At 40.1% G+C, this 18,938-nt stretch overlaps 2 protein-coding genes across 2 annotated transcripts; one reads left to right on the top strand and one right to left on the bottom strand.

Moving 5' to 3' along the window:
* ddx11 (DEAD/H (Asp-Glu-Ala-Asp/His) box helicase 11) lies at positions 1 to 9,932 on the bottom strand. The gene is made up of 28 exons (XM_069711174.1): positions 9,889 to 9,932; positions 9,328 to 9,470; positions 9,035 to 9,250; positions 8,835 to 8,921; positions 8,577 to 8,713; positions 8,412 to 8,469; positions 8,191 to 8,298; positions 5,219 to 5,306; positions 4,907 to 5,109; positions 4,633 to 4,707; positions 4,435 to 4,512; positions 4,309 to 4,355; positions 4,149 to 4,228; positions 3,988 to 4,029; positions 3,836 to 3,903; positions 3,704 to 3,742; positions 3,458 to 3,596; positions 2,795 to 2,929; positions 2,598 to 2,710; positions 2,444 to 2,516; positions 1,800 to 1,903; positions 1,560 to 1,709; positions 1,323 to 1,391; positions 1,111 to 1,211; positions 926 to 1,010; positions 743 to 818; positions 459 to 613; positions 1 to 358 (listed from the first exon to the last, which is right to left on the bottom strand). Exons 2-28 carry the CDS (start codon positions 9,454 to 9,456, stop codon positions 326 to 328), a joined length of 2,688 nt encoding a protein of 895 aa, XP_069567275.1. The 5' UTR covers positions 9,457 to 9,470; positions 9,889 to 9,932; the 3' UTR covers positions 1 to 325.
* Positions 9,933 to 10,317: 385 nt separating this feature from the next.
* Positions 10,318 to 16,851, top strand: fkbp4 (FKBP prolyl isomerase 4). Its single transcript, XM_069711113.1, has 11 exons — positions 10,318 to 10,795; positions 11,435 to 11,579; positions 11,669 to 11,811; positions 11,931 to 12,051; positions 13,438 to 13,594; positions 13,976 to 14,066; positions 14,149 to 14,232; positions 14,328 to 14,513; positions 14,732 to 14,875; positions 15,411 to 15,506; positions 15,628 to 16,851. Exons 1-11 carry the CDS (start codon positions 10,697 to 10,699, stop codon positions 15,727 to 15,729), a joined length of 1,368 nt encoding a protein of 455 aa, XP_069567214.1. The 5' UTR covers positions 10,318 to 10,696; the 3' UTR covers positions 15,730 to 16,851.
* Positions 16,852 to 18,938: the final 2,087 nt, after the last annotated feature.

Here is an 18,938-nt window from a genome sequence, read left to right as displayed (position 1 = left end):
CCATCGAATACTTGGATTACTTATTCTTAAATTCATCTGATATGTCACAAGGCCAAAACAGGATATAGAAAGAAGGCAAAATGGTAAATAAGGCAACTATAACAGCCTTCCTGGTTGATAGTTGAAATCACTAGGGTGCAAAAAGTTCAAGAATGTAAACATAATGCAGCTGTGATTGTGAACGTTTTACATATTTTGCAGTATTTTTTCTTTTTATTAGAACACATTAAATCTCTATGCTGTTGCACTTCAACTTCCCCAAAATCCTCCTTACTCGAGTCTCATTGGACTTTTAGGTTTAATGTTGAGCCTTTTTGGAGAGAAACTACATGTGCTTCTGCTTCTTCTGCAGGAAGAACTAGGAAAGAAGAATATACAGACAAAATTTGAATACATTTGAAGTGTTTGACATGATGCAGTGTTTCGAGTGTGGATACATAATTGTACTTTTGTCTCACCTTCCGTAGGGCACCAAAAGCAGGGCCAAAAGTTGTGTGTGTGCTAGTGCGATCTTTGATCCATGTGGGAAGTTTAGAGAGCGTGGCAGATCGAGAGTAACGTCTGTCACACAGCACGATGGAGGAATAGTCGCCACGGTGACGGATAGCTCTTCCTTTAGGCAGAGAAAGTCACTTAAATATTAGTAATTATTATATTGTCTCACCACCTTCAAATGAATTATTGCGAATGATTTTTTTTTTTATTGTATCTGCTGTCATGAATTTTGCATCATTATCATTACCGATAGACTGATTGACAGCCTTCATGCAGAGGTTTTCTATCAGTGCTTGTCCAGGTCTCCTCCCTTGACTGTGAGGCTAAAACAGAAAAAGGTGAGATTTGACGATGAGATGCATCTTACTCTTACATTTCCAGGATTTGTCTTCCTATATTTGTGACATCACAGTAAAGGAAAGAGTCTGACCAGGTGTTTGTCCAGATAAGACATCTTTTCCTGCAGCTCTGGGGATTTGATATTGGGATACGGCATTCCCACCATCACTACACACCTGTTATCACATGCATAAATACAGACGGTAACTTTTAGTGGTAATTTCTTTTAGCAGTGTACAACTGCTGGTTGCTGATGTGCTCTTGAATTACACAAACCTGCCCAAGTCATCAGAGAAATTGATCCCCTCACTCATCTTCCCTCCAACCACAGAGAACAATAACGCTCCTGTGAGTCCGCCGCTGTCCAGAGCACACCTCTGAAAGGAAAAGAGACAACCAGCGCCTATCAGTGATAAAAACCCAACGCCAATGACTACGTCATAAATGCCCAGTTATAAGATCTGATGTGTCAGCAGTGCCAGTTTTACCTGGATACAGCGGGAAAACTCACTCAGCACCTGCTCTACCTGGTTGGCCTTCTTTGGCTCCTGGAAGATCTGAGGAGGTGTTTGCGATCGTTTTTGAATATTGTAGGGAAAACGCTGATTTTCTCAAACACGACACCACGCTTGACTTAAGGTAGAAATATGACTTTCTAGGGTCAAATTTTTAAAAGAGACAACCATTTAAATTTTTTCTCATTTAATAAGACGTGGGTGACGTACCTTCTTCTTATTAGCCAATCGGGTAAGAGCACCGCTGGCCTCCCAGTGAGAAATGATCTGCCTCGAGTATTCGTAAGAAGGAAAGAAGCACACAACCCCGCCAGGAACCACGTTACAAATGTTGGATAGAATTCGCCCCGTCTCATCCATCTGTAAACAAACAGAGACAAATATGCATTTAAGTTTGGGCAAACAATTCAGCTGCAGTCAACGAAATTACATGTGTGTATTTGCTATTACCATGCGAGGAGAGTCTCTGTTTTGGAAAGTAAAATCCAGCTCCTGACCAGAGGGGCCGCAACACAAGACGAGCGGAAGAACGTTCTCAGGAGGAATTACATGGCCTACAGACACGTTACCAGGCAACATCGAAGGTAATTAATTCATTATCTTAAATACAACAACACAAATATTTCAATTATTTCATTTGATCAAATAAGAACATTAAGACCAAACAATATTACATACACAAAACCGTGTCTGTCTATGCAACACAGCTATAACTGTCTTGTGTTTGAATAGTGAGCTGAGATCATCTGAGTTATGCTTAAATGTCAAGCAGTTCTTGTTAGTCTCAGAGAACGGCAATAGCACTATGTGTTTTATATGTAGGACTTTTAGTTTTGTATGTAGGGCTTTAGCTGTAACAATTTTTAATCATCATATTGGTCAGCTTTCACTTGCACCTGGTAAGAGTTCAGGACATGATTCCTGTGTCTAATCAATCTGCATGAGAGAGTGAGTATTCACACTCAAAATCTATCATTACTTGAGTCAAGCATGAATCAGAAATTCCCACAAACAAAAATATAGATAACACATCACTAAGTGACAGTGGATTAGAAAAACATAAAAGGTGAGACATTATAAAATCGGCCACTCACCACAGGAAAACTCAGTGATGCGCTCCTCTGTCACTCCGGCAGAAAACAGCAGCTCTTGTTTGAAGTCTGAAACCTACATGTAACACCTTTTAATATGATAAAAACTTACACAGCAACAGCTCGGTGTATTTTCGGTAAGTTTGACGTAACTCACAGGCTGCATGGTTCCTCCTGCAATGACGACTGCTCTGCACTCCTTCAACACCTGCGCGAAGTGGACTGCTGGATTCAGCAACAGGAACTTGACACTGCTCTGTGACAAAGTGCCTGAACAATAAAGAAATGGGGTGTTTTACACTCTTTATACTTCATTATTTTCCTTTATTTGTGAGTTGTGGTTTGAAACGGTACCTTGTCTGTGCACCACAACTCTACCATCAGTGTTGCTGTTGGTGAGAGCCATGAAGAAAGCCTCCACCTGCATCATGGGAGAAGCGGAGAGCACTCTGTGTGCCTCGACAGGCTCCTGCTGGTCTGCTGAAGGAACTGCACACAGGGGAGCGGACCAGAGAAAAGAAATAGTACATTGTCTGCTGTCTGATGATTAGGTTAATGCCAAAGTGTGACTCATGGCTGGATGTGAGAGATATGATTGAAAATAAACAATAAAGTATGCACATGCAGCTCAAGTACAATGTAACAAAGAACACTGCAGCTGGACATTTACTAAATATTGTCTTTTTAGAAAAAGGCAAACTTTTCAGCTTGATAAAAACAAACATGCTTTATTATCCTTGGATTGTACATTTGATAGACAAGCACACGTGGGACTGTAGATTTTGATAAGGTTAACTTGCTTGTGTTGTCTCCAATTGTACTTAGTCCAAAGATGTCAGGCAAAGTTGCAGCGCATTTTATGATGTACTGGGATAACTCTTGGTTTTACTTATGTATGTATGCTGAGTTGTTCTCTTTACTGAATATGATTTCAGTTTGTTTCCGTGCATCTGCAACGAGGATGTCATTCACCAAAATATGCTTTCTTTGGGTGGCAGAAACAAAGGGACATCTGACCTGCAGCAGAGCTCTGGTTGCTCTGTAGGGTCTGCAGGTAGCGGTTTAAGCCCTCGGTGCGTCGGTTCTCCTTGTTGGAGCTGCTCGGGGTGTGCAGAGTCACACCTGAGCCTGCGTACGTCTCCACAAAGCCACCCAGCTGCAGAGTGAAGACATCGATGGATTACGTTTCATTTTGCAGTAGAAATAATTTAAAAAAAAAAAGATCTGTATGGTATAAATCAGGCATACATCTTAAACACCTACCTTCCTGCTGATCATGCTCTTCTCAAAGTATCTTTGTAACTGAAGTGAGAATGACAATCACACTGAACCATGAGAGTTTGTAGTTTATATATTACGTGCATATTTTTTTAACCTAATTGTAACACAAACTACCTTAAACAAGTTGATATTGTCGATCTGAGCCTTGAAGAGGAAATTGTTAATGGTGAGCATATCTGTTCCTAGAAGAAGAAAAAAATAGAGCTGTTAAATATTTCTGCTTTGATGTTTATTAGTGTGTTTGTGTGCATTTATTACTGACTGACCTGCTTGTGTAGTCTGGCTCTGTGGATTCTGTCCCACCTTACCTGCAGGGTAAAACAGTGAGCAAATACCAACATCAGAAATGTCACAACAGCTGATGACACTGTCCAGTATTGCTAAACTTGTTGCACATTGGCAATAATCAACAATCGAAGACACTCACCTCCGAGCACCCGAACAAGACCCTCAATCACAAACAGAATCTGTTTGATGTACATCAGGTTCTTTGCCTTCAGTCTGCTCCTGATGTTGGAAACATATTATGAACTATGAAGGTAAGTCAACATTTTAAACTGTGAATAAGTGCATTGTGGGAGACTCACTTGTAGCGGTCAGAGTACTGGGCGAGCTGGGATTGAGCGCAGCAAAGCTGCAGAGAATTCACATTTTAGAATAACACAGGAAACACTGATAAATAACAATATAATATAATGTAAGAAAGTGTTTACCTGTCCTCCAGTGAGCTCTGTGCTGTGTATACAGGAGAGGGTGTCACTAAGATTGTGAGCTTCGTCTATGATCACCACCTGTAAAAACAAATTTAACATTACTGGTGTGTTTCCAACACTTTTTTTTATTTTCACAACAAAAGTTTAAATTGCTGAGCAGACAAATTTGTGATGTTAAAAAATAACATGTAATTGCACCTGTCCTTTCAGCTGGACTCCTGCTGCCTTTCTTGTAGCTTCATGAAGCACCATCTGATATGGCAACACCACCAGCTACATCAACCCAAACAACACAGACCGTACAGGTAACAGTCAAACTTAAATATACTGGAAGGAAATAAATATTCTAAGAAAGAGGATTTTTTTTTTTCTTCTCCCCCCCACAGATCAACCTTCAGAACATTTGAAAAACATTTATAGATGCAATGACACATGGGGCTAAATGAATGGAGTACAAAGGAGACTGGGTTACCTGCGCGGGGGGAACAGCGAGGCGTGTGGCATAGTAAGGGCATGAATGTGCTTCCTTGCCCAGCTTCAGCAGCTGCTCTATGTCATGGACAGTCCCCAGGACTTCATTCCTCATCTGCTGCAGTGCTGAGGCTTTATTATAGGGACACACAGTCTTTGCTGGGCCTCGTTTACGTTTTACGCCCTCTTCCTGATGCTGCTTATCTACAAAATGGAAGAACAGATAAAAGCTGCTATCACGAGAAAATCGCTTTAGATCTCCAAAAGTTAGAATCTATTTCTGTAAATATTTATGAGGCTAAATGTCCCTCACCGTGCTTGTTTTTCTGCATCTCCAGGCAGCGGTCATTAATGTGCTGGATACTGCCCAGGCGTCGCACCTCTTCATTAATGCACAAGTTCTGCCAAGTACAGACTTTTATGACAACAGTGTCAGACATCACAGTCAACAATAATGTTTTACCTATTGAACACACAAAAAAAACTCATTCCTCGGCTATACCAAGTATGTTTCTGAATGTGGAAAGCAAATGAATGTAGATCTAATTTACTGTATTTGAACACACTGTAGTTCATGGTTTTAATTCAAATCTGTAGCCATATAATGACATCTTTGAGATTACACTTAAAAAAAACAGCAAAGGTATACCTGCCATACGTATGTAATGTCTGTTAATTGAAATAACGTGCTTCCACATGGCTAGACTGTTCCAGACCATTCAAGGTGTCTGTGGCTGAGGACATGGAATAAATCTGTCTTGTAGCTGTTGCACAAGCTTCATTTTCTTAAACCAGTGGTGTCGTCCATATGCAGGTGCAGGCCACATACCCACTGAAAAAGATCCTGGATTTCCCACTTAAAAATGTGCAAGGATAAGTAACACTGTAGTTTTGTGACAGAAATTTCCCTTCAGTGATTGTTTTGTAAATGCGGGCAGAGTCGCCAACCACCACGCTTTTTGGCGAGACATTTGTTTCAGTTTCTCACGCTGCCTGAACTAATCACGCCAAATAATAGGAAGCCTCAAAGCGCCTCCTTTAGGAGAAAAAGAACAATTATGAAAATGTCAAACAGGATATTTTTGGTACCCTGAGCATCAGGCTTTTCCCATATTTTAGCACGAATACGAGTGCACAAACATCACAGGGTGCGTTAAAGTCATAGTTAGCATGCCTTCATGGAGGCGCACACACAAACGTCTCCAAAATGACTAAATGTTGCTCTACTATTTCACATCTCTTCGAAAGTGAAATTTCAGTGAAAACACAACTTTACTGCAATAAAGAAAAATGTCACAGGTTTGAATCACTAATACTGAATATAATCCAGATTTAGACAAAATGTTAACAGAAGCTGAAGTTCAGTTTTTTTTCTTTCCAGCTGTTTGTGGAGTCTTTCCTCTGAGTGTATTAAGTACCTGAAGCTTCAAAGCAAAAGGATCCATAAATTTGACTTTTCTGAACTGACAGAGAAAAGTCAAAATTACTCTGAGTTGCTCAACACCAAGCCCTGTGCGCATTTCACACATGCTAAAACAGCAGTAACTTTATTAATTCTTTATAATAAATTATCCCAGACACAGAGACAGAATTTTTAAGGATCCAACAGCAAATGACAATGTGTAGCTCACTTTTGTTCACCTCAGATAGTTGAGCTGTCTCACATTTTAGGAACTACAGGTAAATTATTGTGACACAGCATTTGTCCTCAGGTTGAGGCTGAGTATATAGAGCTCCATCATAACTGTCGCAGTATTTCTAAATCACTTTAAATATACATTTTTCTATTTCACTGTCTCACAGTAGGATATTTGCATCAGTGACATTATTGTGCATAGGCACAGATTTGTTCCAGTAGAGTAACTACATATAACACATGACCCCTCTAATGTATAGTTGCTGTAGTTAAATGATCATTACACATTGACAGGATTGTCATTGTTGAAGCAATCCTAAATAAACAAAGAAAAATATGTTATTAGCTACACAGAAGATTTGACCTGATTAAGATATATTTATTAGACCCATTAATGTCATTGGACCTCAGGGGTTAACTTTTTTTCCCCTTCAAATACATCTCAGAATGTCTTCTACCTTGCCATTTAAAAGTTAAATTCACCAAAAATAAACTACTATTAAATAAAAGGACTATTAAAAACTTAAATTAGTGTTAAGAACTTCCTTTATATGTAGTCTTTGATTTTGAAACAGTGGACTTTTCTGTGGTTGTGGCATGGTTAAATTATTGAATTATATTTTATGGAAAAAAAAAATGGCATCTGCAGCTGACAGCGGTACTTAGGGAATCTGGTTTGGTACATAGTGGCACATGGTCTGAACAATTTGGGAACCTCTTGGGATCATTCTAGGTGCTTGTAGCAAAGACAATACTGCAAATGTTTCATATATCATATAGGATCTAATTGAATCTATAACCTGTTTTACAACCCAATCATTTTTGGCATATCTTGATAATTAGTACTCAGAAAAACATTTAAGTTTTTGATCGAGTGCTTTATCAGCAAGTGTTACTGTTATATGTCAGTTCAGGACAGAGAAAGTCAAGCTATCAGTTACTCTGGGGAATGAAAGATCGTATTACAAGGAAGTAGACAGAAAGTTCTCAGGCATTCTGGCAGCGTAAGGGACAGTGAGTGGGAGGAGAACATAGAGTGTATATCACCTAAAAAAAAGCAAGCCTTTCGTAAAACGTATGCTATAATTAACAAGTGTGCTCCATAACGAGTTTGTAATGACGCCTACAGGAGCACACTATAAAACTCCAGCTTGCAAAACAAAAAGAAGAAAGCTCAGATTCTTAAATAATGTCTATAAGAGGAATGGGAAGCACATTGATCTCTATTTTGAGCATTTATCTATATCTATTTTTGTACTGTGATGTCTGGAATGTTGCTGTCCTCGCTTGCCATGAACTGCTCCATGAGTGACAAATAAAGTTTTGGATTGACTGGCATTTGAGAAAAACACAGCATACCGCATGTTGACTCTTAAAGAACAGAATGAAGGCAATCATGCAAAAATACTATTTGCTTGTACTGCTTGTATTCCTTACATTCAAATCTGTATGTAGATATTTGCAAATGATTTAAACAAATAGCAAATCTACTACTAACCCTTTTACTGGTTGCCTTTGGGTTTGTATATGTCTGTGTGTGTGTGTGTGTGTGTGTGTGTGTGTGTGTGTGTGTGTGTGTGTGTGTGTGTGTGTGTGTGTGTGTGTGTGTGTGTGTGTGTGTGTGTGTGTGTGTGTGTGTACACACATACCTGCCTTGAGCCCAGTGTGACCAGACTGATGTCCTTACTGAAGGGGCTCTTTTGAACCTCATGGACAAACTGGGCCAGCTGGGAGTGAGTGCGGCTGCAGTAGTAAATCTGCAAACATGAGCATGTACACCGTCTCACATCAGGGTCACGTGTGACACTCGTTATTATACTACATGTTAGACACACAGTCTTAAAGCTACAAAGTAAAATTTCTCACACACCTTTGTAACGTGTTCTTCAACTAGTTCGTCATCTTCGTCATCCTCCGCTCCAAGGAACCTGAGAGTATTCGAGTAAAAACTCTGCTGTCATTGTCTTTCCATTTCAGGTTATTATTGTGACGATTACATTTCAGGCAGTGGGCACCCATTAATGGCCGCCCTCACCTGCTTTTGCTCTTTGACTCGTCGTCACTCTCATATTCTGCAAGGATAAGCTCCTCGTCTTCTTGATCTGCAGGTTCCTTAACCTGTTCCTCTTTACTGAGCTGAAGCAACTTGTATGCCTCGTCCTCTTCACAGTTCTAAAGACAGATAACGTTCTTCATTCAGTTGTTTTCAGCGACGTACAGTAATTGTAATTTTTTTTTTTAGTGAATTCTGTCTTCTATGTTCTTTAAGATGCAAATGTGCAACATGGCTTACCTTTCTTTTAATTGCATACTTTAGTTGAACGTTATTTCTTATCATTTCTAATCGTTCTTCCCTCTTCTTCCTTTTCAGATCTTCCTCCTGGCAAAAAAAAAACATTTGATCATAATCAAAAGCTGAGCGGGTGAAGAGACAAAAATCCCCAGACATCCATGCCAAGGTCACGTGAAAATGTCCTCTCTGTGCACGCTCACCTTCAACTTTGACACCAAATCACGTTCAGCCTTTTTCTGAACAAAGTCGGTGATCCAGTCCGGCTCGGCCGAGGAGCTAGCAGTGGAGGACTGAGTAGCAGAAGTGGAAAGAGCTGCTTCTCCTTCCTGCAACAGAGCAGCTGTCTCCTGCCTCTTCCTGTCCTCATAATCTGTGAGCCAGCTCAGTGCTCCACATATCAGACTCAGTGACTTACCCTATAATATAACAAACAAACAAAAAGTTATACATGAAGTATATGCACTGATTTCTCTCTCATGGTACAAATGCGCACCGTTCCAGTGGGACTCTCAAAGATGCCAACTTTGCCTTGGTCCAGTACGTTGTACAGGGATCGCATGAACTGCTCCTGGATGTTATAGGGTTGGTACGGGAATGGAAACTGGGTCCTGCCGTTTTCCATGCTCGTCAACCCTCCTGGAAAGATAACAGAAAGGTTAGAGCAAACATACGAGTCCAGATATCGAGGAATCTCACAGTGTGTTTAGACTGGTCTGTATTGACTCCTGATAGTGACCGTGTTGTGTCTAACACTTGAAGCACACAGGCAAATAGGCGACTATTTCCAGACGAATTACAGTTTCAGTTTGCTTCTTTTTTTTTTTTTTTTTACTACATTAATAAAATCGTCGTTGAACTGAAAAGATGTCCGATTCATCTTGTGTGAGACGGCAAAACACGAAGGCTGTCACTGTATAGCTGTCTGGAAAAATCAACTTTAACGCCAGCTGAAGTCATAGGTAGCTACCTACTTTACAACTAGTCGCTTTATTATACGACATCTTTTACCTATTATCGATCATAATCTTCACATATATCATCGCTATATACTTACCGTAGATGTCCTGTAAAGGGATTTTTTTTTTTTTAGTTGGGTGTTGTTTTACTCAAAAACCCGGCTATTCGACAACCGCGCCAACAAACAGAAGTGGCCGCGGAATCTGGCCAATGGGGAGCAAGATACAACGAGGAGTACCTTGTTTTACATCACAGGCACGCCTTGCGTGGACGGGGCTATGTAAGTTTGTCCCACGCTTTGTCCTTTTTTTTTTCAAGATGATGTGATTATTACATCCTATTATAACTAATCGTGATACTATTTGTCTAATTACCGGCATAAAAATTGTTTTTCTAAATACGCATTTGCTCTTCCCTGCGCGTGCACCGCCTTGTCGGTAGATGCTTATACGGTATATGCAGCGCCGCCAACGCGGGCTCAGCCCCCTGGTTCCTCCTCGGTTGTCTGGAAAGTTCTCCGTCCTTCTTTAAGCGCTCGTCAGACGCCAGACTGCCGGACAACGTGGACTCGGAAGCAGCCCTGCTTCAAAACCACGCACTATTATTCTCCTCCTGGTACAAAGTGTTGACTGTTGCGTAGCCATTGAAACTACCCGAAAGCTATAACGAGTATTTGTTTTATTTACAGTCGCCTTCACGAGAAAGTATTAACCGACGACTTGTTAGCTTGCTAGTGTCGACGTCAGTCGGGGTTTGTTTGTTTGTTTGTTTGTTTGTTTGTTCGCTTCACTTCGGCGTGTTTTTGAGAAGTAGTTCGCTTTATCCAGCGTCAGTGTATTTTAGCCGCTGTAGTTTGGATTGTGGTGTAAAGAGGAGGAGTAGGAGGAGGAGGGCAAACCTGCTTCATGACGATGACTGCGGAGGAGCAGACGAGTGAAGGACAACACGCCATCCCGATGGAGGGAGAGGACATCACGCCAAAGAGGGACGGGGGTGTTTTAAAGGTAAGTGATCACCACGTGTCGGGGCTTCTAAATCCAAAGCAAAGTGTCGAGTGGTTTAATTTAAGCTTTGGCTGCTCGTTTTCACGTATTGAGCTAGGCTAACGGTAGCTGTCGATAGCTGGGGTGCTATCGCGTGCACTGTCAATAATAATAAAAAAAAAAATTAAAAAAAAACAACAGCTAGCGCGAGCTAACTGCAATGTTGACAACAACGTGATGTCAATTTATCTCTTTTCGCGTCGGTGGTTTCATTGCTAACTTATTGCGAGAGTCTCAAAAAAAACAAAAACGTTTGATAATTAGTCATTTAATTGTCTGCGTTTGTAAAAGGGTGTGAAACACCGGAGACTCAAAACTATTACTGGTCAATGGCTCAAACGCGCGCGCACGGCTCGTGAATGAGATGTCACGGCTCGCGTTCATTTCACGCTGAATAATTTGGCGGCTCCACCTCTTAATGATGCAAAGTGCCAGACTGCGGGGTGGGTGCGCAAGACGCGGGTGTGTGTGTGAGGCCGACTTTACGTGCGCTTTTGAAGGGATAACTTGTTTGTTTCTAAATAATTCCCAATTGATTTTTTTTTTTTTTTTTTTTGATCAAGTCTCTTCTTGTGTGTTTTTTGTTGTTTTTTTTTACAGGTGGTCAAATTGGAAGGCACTGGCACAGAGCTGCCCATGACTGGTGACAAAGTGTTTGTCCATTATGTGGGCACGCTTCTGGACGGGACTCTTTTTGACTCGAGTAGGGACAGAGGAGAGCAGTTTTCCTTTGAGTTGGGCAAAGGTTGGTTTCGCGTCTTAACAGACGAATGGCCATTCACCTGTCACGGCTGCACAGCCAGTGTGATTGAATCACCCCCTCTCTGATTTTAGGACAAGTAATAAAGGCGTGGGACATCGGTGTGGCCACAATGAAAGTGGGGGAGTTGTGCCAGCTCATCTGTAAGCCAGAGTATGCTTACGGGTCTGCAGGCAGCCCACCCAAGATACCACCCAATGCTACTTTGGTTTTTGAGGTAAACATCGGTGGCATCAGGTCGTTCTGACTGTCCCATTTTACACTTTGCACCTTATTCCTGCGCTTGTAGTATGACAAGCTCCTAAGAGCTTCACTTACGTGTCTACGAACTTGTAGGTCGAACTGTTTGAATTTCGAGGGGAGGACATTACTGCTGATGAGGATGGAGGAATCATCCGACGCATTATCACTAAAGGGCAGGGATATTCCAAGCCTAACGAAGGAGCTGCTGTTGAAGGTAACGCATCCAGACGCAGCTATTTCTTTGCTAATATTGAAGACATTGACCAAGATGCAATTTTTCACTTTAGGTTCCTTTAATAAGTAAAAAAAAATATAGCAACCTCAACATCACCAGAAATCATTCAGATGAAGTAGGAAAACATGTAGTGCATTTCATTTTAAGTTTAGTTTAATTTTGTCCTTGGAAAGTAGTCCGTGTTTTAGAGTACTTTTAGAAAGAGCAATGCTCGGCTAAGTAATCATGATACAGTTACAACAATGGTGATCTACTTTACTAAATGAGTTTCAACTATCACGTTGGGTAACAACCTATTCAATATCTGCCGATGCATTTGTAAAGAGGTTTTTGTGATCTTTAAAAGAATGGTTTGCATTTTTTGAAGTGGGCTTGTTTGAGGTACTTCTCCAAAAAAGGGGTCAGCTCATCCCCAGTTTGGAAAAGCTTAGCAATGTACTGCTGTGGACAGGGTCGGCAACAAAACACATTTCAACCATGTAAAAAAAAAAAAACATCACCTTATGCGTACGCTATATTTAGAATATATTCACAGCTTTACTTTGCAGTCAAACGGCCCTTTGTGATGACAACCTGAAATAGTTATATCACTCCCTTCAAAGCCACCAGACTCCTTTAACCAAATCAGTCATTTTACCTTGCAGAACACAGGAGTTGTTGGGCCCCCACTGCCCCATTCGCTTCGTTTGATTGTCTTATGGCATGACTGTGGTGTTTAAACACATTAGTTCAGATCCAAACTGAGGTGTCAAAGCCAATCGAGACAGCGGTAGGCCGGCAGCTCCTGAGTTCTGCGAGGTAAAATAATTTTATTTTTTTTATCAAAGATGGATGGATATAACCCTTTCAGTTCCTTAATCAGAAAAGTCTATCTCACAGCAAGGTAACGACAAATATAGTTGTCGCAGAAATACAGTGAAATATAGTGATATTATTTTACCACTTTTAGTAGGAGCATTTAATGGACCAGTTTTTTTTTTTTTTTTTTTTTTTTTAATTAGCAGCAGTATCAGATTGTGAGATTACAGTAGTTTATTTTACCATCCATCCATTATCTATACCCGCCTTATCCTGAACAGGGTCACGGGGAGGCTGGAGCCTAGCCCAGCTCACTTTGGGCGGAGGCAGCGTTCACCCTGAACAGATCGCCAGTCCATCACAGGGCCACTTCTTTTACCGTGCATGCAAATTCTAAATTAACTGCAGTGGTTAATTTATATCCTTAAAAAAAAAAAAAATAATGATTCTCTGACAGTTTGGAAATGGCTTTACTTGTCTTCAGTTGCCCGTTTTCCACAACTACTGTACCGTTGTACGTCTGATTTGTGGCACTCGCTTACCCCACGTCTTCTCACCCCCTTTCAGTAACTGTGGAGGGCACCTGTGATGGGAACGTATTTGACGAGAGAGAATTAAAGTTTGAGATTGGAGATGGCGAGAGTCTCGGCTTGCCAGCCGGAGTGGAGAAAGCTATCACGGCTATGGAGCAGGGAGAGGAAGCACTCTTCAATGTTAAGCCTAAGTATGATCACATGAATCAAGGAAACTTACCTACTTACTATTTCATTGCGGTGAAGTCCTGTCAAAGTCAGGGGTTTTATAAATGTTATGTTTAGGTGTTTTTAAACATCTCTCAAGCAACTGTTTACAGATTATTTCCACAGTTTAATGAAGCTTTACTAGGATATGTAAATAACTTAATCCTGCATGCTTTAAAGAGTATTGAATTAAACTGGGTAAAAAAAAAAGGAATGAAATATGGTCAACACAGAACATGACAAAAACTAAAATAGCTATAGAATTATCTGTTCCACGTTACTATACAATATGTAGTGTTTTAAGTTGCACTGCAACAGATTTTGTTATGTCCCTATGACCAGTGATATTTGTCTTTGATTTGTAGATACGGTTTTGGGAATGCAGGAAATGCGAAGTATAACATTCCTGGTGGAGCAACACTGCAGTACAAAATCAAGTTGACGGCCTTTGAGAAGGTAAGCAGATGCTGGCACTGTTCAATTACATGTCATTGTTTTTCCCTCAATAATGTCATTCATGCCTTTTATTTCTCTTTAGGCAAAGGAATCATGGGAAATGAACACAGTAGAAAAACTGGAGCAGAGCAACATTGTCAAAGAGAAGGGAACACAGTATTTTAAGGTCTGTTTTTAAGAAGCATTAAGTCATGTCTCACATTTTAAGACAGATTGATACATTGACATGTTGTGTAATACAGTGATTTGAATATGCTCCAGGAGGGGAAATACAAGCAGGCGTCTGTGCAGTACAAAAGGATTGTGTCATGGCTGGAACATGAATCGGGTTTGTCAGCGGAGGATGAGAAGAAGGCAAAATCACTGCAGCTGGCTGCTCATCTGAACATGGCCATGTGCTTCCTTAAACTACAGGAGCCAAACCAAGCCCTAGAAAACTGTAATAAGGTATCTATCGTTTATCTTCAAGCTAGACACAATTTAATAACCATTTGTTGACAATTTATTTAGTATTTAGCATGAGACATGCTCTAACTCTGTTATATTGAGCGTTGATTGTTCAGATGTCTTGAGTTTTTTTTTTTTTTTTTTTTTTACTATAACAGCTACTTATTTATTTGTTTAAAATACTGAAACCTCTAATTATTCTCTGTTCATGATTGAAGGCTCTGGAGTTGGATGCATCCAATGAGAAGGCTTTGTTCCGAAAGGGAGAGGCACTATTTGGTATGAAGGAGTTTGACAGGGCAAGAGACGATTTCCAGCAAGTTGTTCAGCTGTATCCTGCCAACAAGGCTGCCAAGAGCCAGGTAAACCACCATGTGTCTTAAAGGGTCCTTTCAGCAACTTTCAACCTGGGTCGTTTTTTTTTTGTTTTTTTTTGTGGACATTTTTCTATCGTGACAATTGTGTTTGTTAAAAATCCAGAAAAGGTCCATCAAGTTATATTGATGTGTCTTTTTATACAGTTAAGACATGATGTGGTTATGTAATGTTCACACCAAACGAAAGGGGCCAATGTTTCACTAATTTATTTATCATAGCAGCTCATTTGTCAGACAGTTTCTTCTCCGTTTATGTCGCAGTCAAGCAGGATGTGTGGAAAAATGTGAATCATTTTCTGTGAAGGTTGAAAATATTTGCACTCATTCTTTAGCTCATATCAGATTCCTCATGGACCAATGATACATACTGTATTTCCAGAAAAAGTGCCATCAAAATTTGAAGACATTCATTGTGTTATATTGTTTCTTATGAATACTGTACAGCAGTAATTTGAGTCATTTCTAAAAAAAAAAAAAAAAAATACAGCATGCTGACATCTCCTTCATTGTTTCCTGCCAGGTGGTCTTTTGTCAGAAACGTATAAAGGAGCAACACGAGAAGGACAAACGCATCTATGCCAACATGTTCCAGAAGTTTGCGGAGAGGGATTCAAAGGTGACGGATTGCCTTTTCCGCAGCAGCCACAAGAGGGGGGGATGAGCATGCGTTTAGATTATCAGAGACCGAATGAAAAAAGGTGCCGATTTGATTTGTTTCCGTCTCTCCTCACAAACAGAAACAAGAAGAGAAGGTGAAGAGTGGGGGCAAGGAGAACGGCGACAACGCCATGGACATCGAGAACGGAGAAAAGGAAGTTGCGTGCGAAGTGAAACCGTAGATAAAGATATGCCTATAAAATGGATCATCTGTACTTAAAAGTTTTGTAACTTCGGCCATTTGTGTTTAAGGTGTGATTGTGAGTACATGAAATGTGTGTGTGTGTGTGTGTGTGTGTGTGAGAACGTCAATGAGAGCACTGACCTTTGGCGCGTCTTCGCTGGCTTTCTTTGTGTTCGGGCTTTTCGCTGTGGCAGCTAGCTGACTGGGGTGGGCTTTCCCAGCTGATGGCACGGTGGTATGGGGATTTAAGAAATGAGTTGTGTGCCACAGCCCTGCCCTCCCCCCCTCCTTTTCAACCCACAGCTTTGAACTGTGCATGTGTTTTCACAGCGATTTTAGGGTAGGAAAAATGTGCATCCCAAGTGTTAAGTGCAGAATTTCAGAACCCCTCACCCGTTAAGGGCTAGACCATTCACCTTGCACTACCCTCTCTCCTACAGCCCTCCTCATACTTTTGCTATCCATCCAAGCCTCTTCTCATGGGCCTTCTGATCAATTCTTGGAGTTGTGATGGCTGTGTGCATAGATCAGATGTGTTTTGAATGTTAATGCCTGTGTCCCAAAGTATGTATGTAGCAGCACTGTGGATAGGTGGAGTAATAAGACGTTAGCCTGGAATAGACTTTGAGCTTCTCTCTCAATCTTAAGATGGAGCTCCCGTACAACCCTTAGGGTACAGGACTGTTCACTTTTGCTTTGGAAATATTGACTTTGTACCTTTTTCCTTTTTTTTTTTTTTCCTAGTGTTGTGCTTGTGATTTCTGTATTGTTCTTAAAATGATGAATACAACCGATTAATTAACTGGAATATGTGCGTTTTAAAGCAGCTACAGTAGTATGGACATGAATTACCTTCTCCTGGACACACTCAACTAAGACACAGTTAAGTCTTAATTTACTGTAAGAAGTACATGTTTGAACATGTGCATATGCAGATGGTCAGAGTCAGGTTGTTAAGACTACACCAGAGAAAGACGTGAGCCCTGTTCCTTTTAGTCAGCAGTGCCTGCAAGAGAGGTGCAGAGACTAAATTAGAGGGTTGAGTTTATCTTTGTGGGCAAAAGTCACCGCTTGGTCTGTCCCGACAGAAAAATATAATAAACGGTAGCTACAACTTGAATGTGTGTGATATTCTTGACTTGTATATCTATTCTTCATAGTTTCCAGTCACCATGGAATACTTTTTCTGTCTGCCTGCCTTATAAACCAAATGAGGTGAGGAAAAAAATGTTTGTTCATTTATATAAAGAACTGTCAGAACCTGTGGAACACTGCACTCAGCTGACTGCATGTCACAGGATGTGGATTTGTTGCTACATGATAATCATCTGTATTTGTATTTGTGCACTGTTCAAAATATACAGTGACAAAATGTTTTGCAACAGCCAAGTAAAAGGCAGAATTCAATAAAACGGCAAAAACAATAGCACATGAAGAACTATTAAATTAATAAAATAGGTTACTTGACATCCACAGCAAGGACTTGAGTAAAGAATATTTTAAAATGGTGTATTGCTACACCGACATAAACCTGCCCAGTAACAAGTCCGACAAGGAATTAAGTTCCTTTAAAGCAAGAATGACAAAGTGAAGATTTGCTGAGGATTCTTTGTATTCATTAGAATAATAAAGAGATGTAGAAATGTAGAGAGCTTGCATGGTTTTGTGATGTCAATTTTATGTTGCATTTTATTCAAACAAAAGTTAAATTGAGAAAACAAAAGTTGGCAGATTGTAAACGGGCATTAGACGCAGAGCTGTCTTTAGAGGAATATTTAACCAACTGTCTAAAAATAACTTGATTAAATGGCTTCCTCATGTTTGGTGTACTTTGAAAATGATCAAGGTTGTTATCAGGAGGTCAGAGTCCTTTATTTCCTGAGGATGAGCATGATCTGAGATGATCTTCCAGCTCTCTCACAGAGACACTGGTATCAGCTTACGGATGTTCTCTTTCTCCCTCTGATGTGGTTTTGGACAAGAACTGCTTGTTCTCCACAGGTTAGTAATAAAACCGAGTGGAGGAACTTCTAAATATTTGCTCCCAGCGATGGATTCATTTTATTCTCGATGTTGACTTTGTTCTGAGAATATTTCCTCTTTGGTGTGTTTTTGCAAAAACTGTTATTCAGAACTAAGTTCCATAAATGCAGACAGGTGTAGGGACAGCATTCAGCTGGGAGAGTGATTTCATCCTTCTTTGTTTACTGAGCAGCAGGAGCCAACATGATCTCTTTGTTCTTTATTTGCTGGCTGGACAATGAACAAATGCACCATACAAGCATGAACAATGTTCATGATCATTATTAAGGACATAACAACATAAAGGATTCCTATTAAGGCACCAAACCTCGCACAGTTACATTATTTTACACAAATAATTATTTAATACTGTTTTATTTCATGTTAAGCAAATGTAATTGAACCATCATTGCTCAGTGATCCTTTGTGTGAAAATGCTGGGATGTTATAGCACCAGGCTAAGCATTCTTTCATTTTGTTCACATAATACAGTTCAATCAATGTTTTTAATTCCGATCTCCTTTTATCACTTAACAAATCACAAAACCCTGTAAACATCCTGAATGAAAGACATTCTTTCCATGTTTTTATAATGAAATGTTACATAAATCAGGCTAAGAAACCTCCAGACTTATAGATAAGAATACAACTGGAAAGTTTGGTGTATGTGAGTGCTTCTGAAGTGGAAAAAAACTCATTTTGAGAAACCAGCCTTTAAAGATATGTAAAGTAAAATGTAATTATTTCATACTTTTTTTTTTTTTTACTAAAATCCACTATTTACAGACATAAATAATATCTAATCAAATCCATAGAAACATGAATAGCCTTTAGAATATATACTTTTTTTTTTTTTTTTTTTTTTTAATATAGTATAACAAACAAAATAGCGACAAATTTCGTTATGGACTGCTGCTAGTACATGAAATGACAATGTGTTTGCCTGGAGCGTCTTGCCTTAAAGTGTTAAAAGAAGTAGCCAGACCTGTTACAGGTAAATCCCAGGGTAAGGGTACTGCCCATGTTTACTCCTCCCTCTAATCTCACACCAAGTGTCGAGCTGGCTATAAACAGACAAGTGTTCCCGGCTTGTCATTTCAAAATTAGTCCCCCACTAACAAGCTTGGGAATGTTTACTGGAGTGTACCAACTTAAAAGATGAATTATGTATTTTATCGCTGATAA

The sequence above is a fragment of the Brachyistius frenatus genome, unplaced genomic scaffold (genome assembly GCF_029030835.1).
Source record: "Brachyistius frenatus isolate BFR_SWC_R1_liver_20210118 unplaced genomic scaffold, ASM2903083v1 Contig_97, whole genome shotgun sequence".
Lineage (NCBI taxonomy): Eukaryota > Metazoa > Chordata > Actinopteri > Embiotocidae > Brachyistius > Brachyistius frenatus.
This window is presented reverse-complemented; position numbering and strand designations above follow the sequence as displayed.

What these genes read in the sequence shown, in the direction of transcription:
- ddx11 (XM_069711174.1), bottom strand. Translation starts at nt 9,456, where the DNA reads ATGGAAAACGGCAGGACCCAGTTTCCATTCCCGTACCAACCCTATAAC. An exon ending in AGTTGTGGTGCACAGACAAG is followed by an intron (nt 2,711 to 2,794) that starts GTACCGTTTCAA and finishes TTTATTGTTCAG; the next exon opens with GCACTTTGTCACAGAGCAGT. An exon ending in GATTGGCTAATAAGAAGAAG is followed by an intron (nt 1,392 to 1,559) that starts GTACGTCACCCA and finishes ACACCTCCTCAG; the next exon opens with ATCTTCCAGGAGCCAAAGAA.
- fkbp4 (XM_069711113.1), top strand. Translation starts at nt 10,697, where the DNA reads ATGACGATGACTGCGGAGGAGCAGACGAGTGAAGGACAACACGCCATC. An exon ending in TTCCTTTGAGTTGGGCAAAG is followed by an intron (nt 11,580 to 11,668) that starts GTTGGTTTCGCG and finishes CTCTGATTTTAG; the next exon opens with GACAAGTAATAAAGGCGTGG. An exon ending in AGTTGACGGCCTTTGAGAAG is followed by an intron (nt 14,067 to 14,148) that starts GTAAGCAGATGC and finishes ATTTCTCTTTAG; the next exon opens with GCAAAGGAATCATGGGAAAT.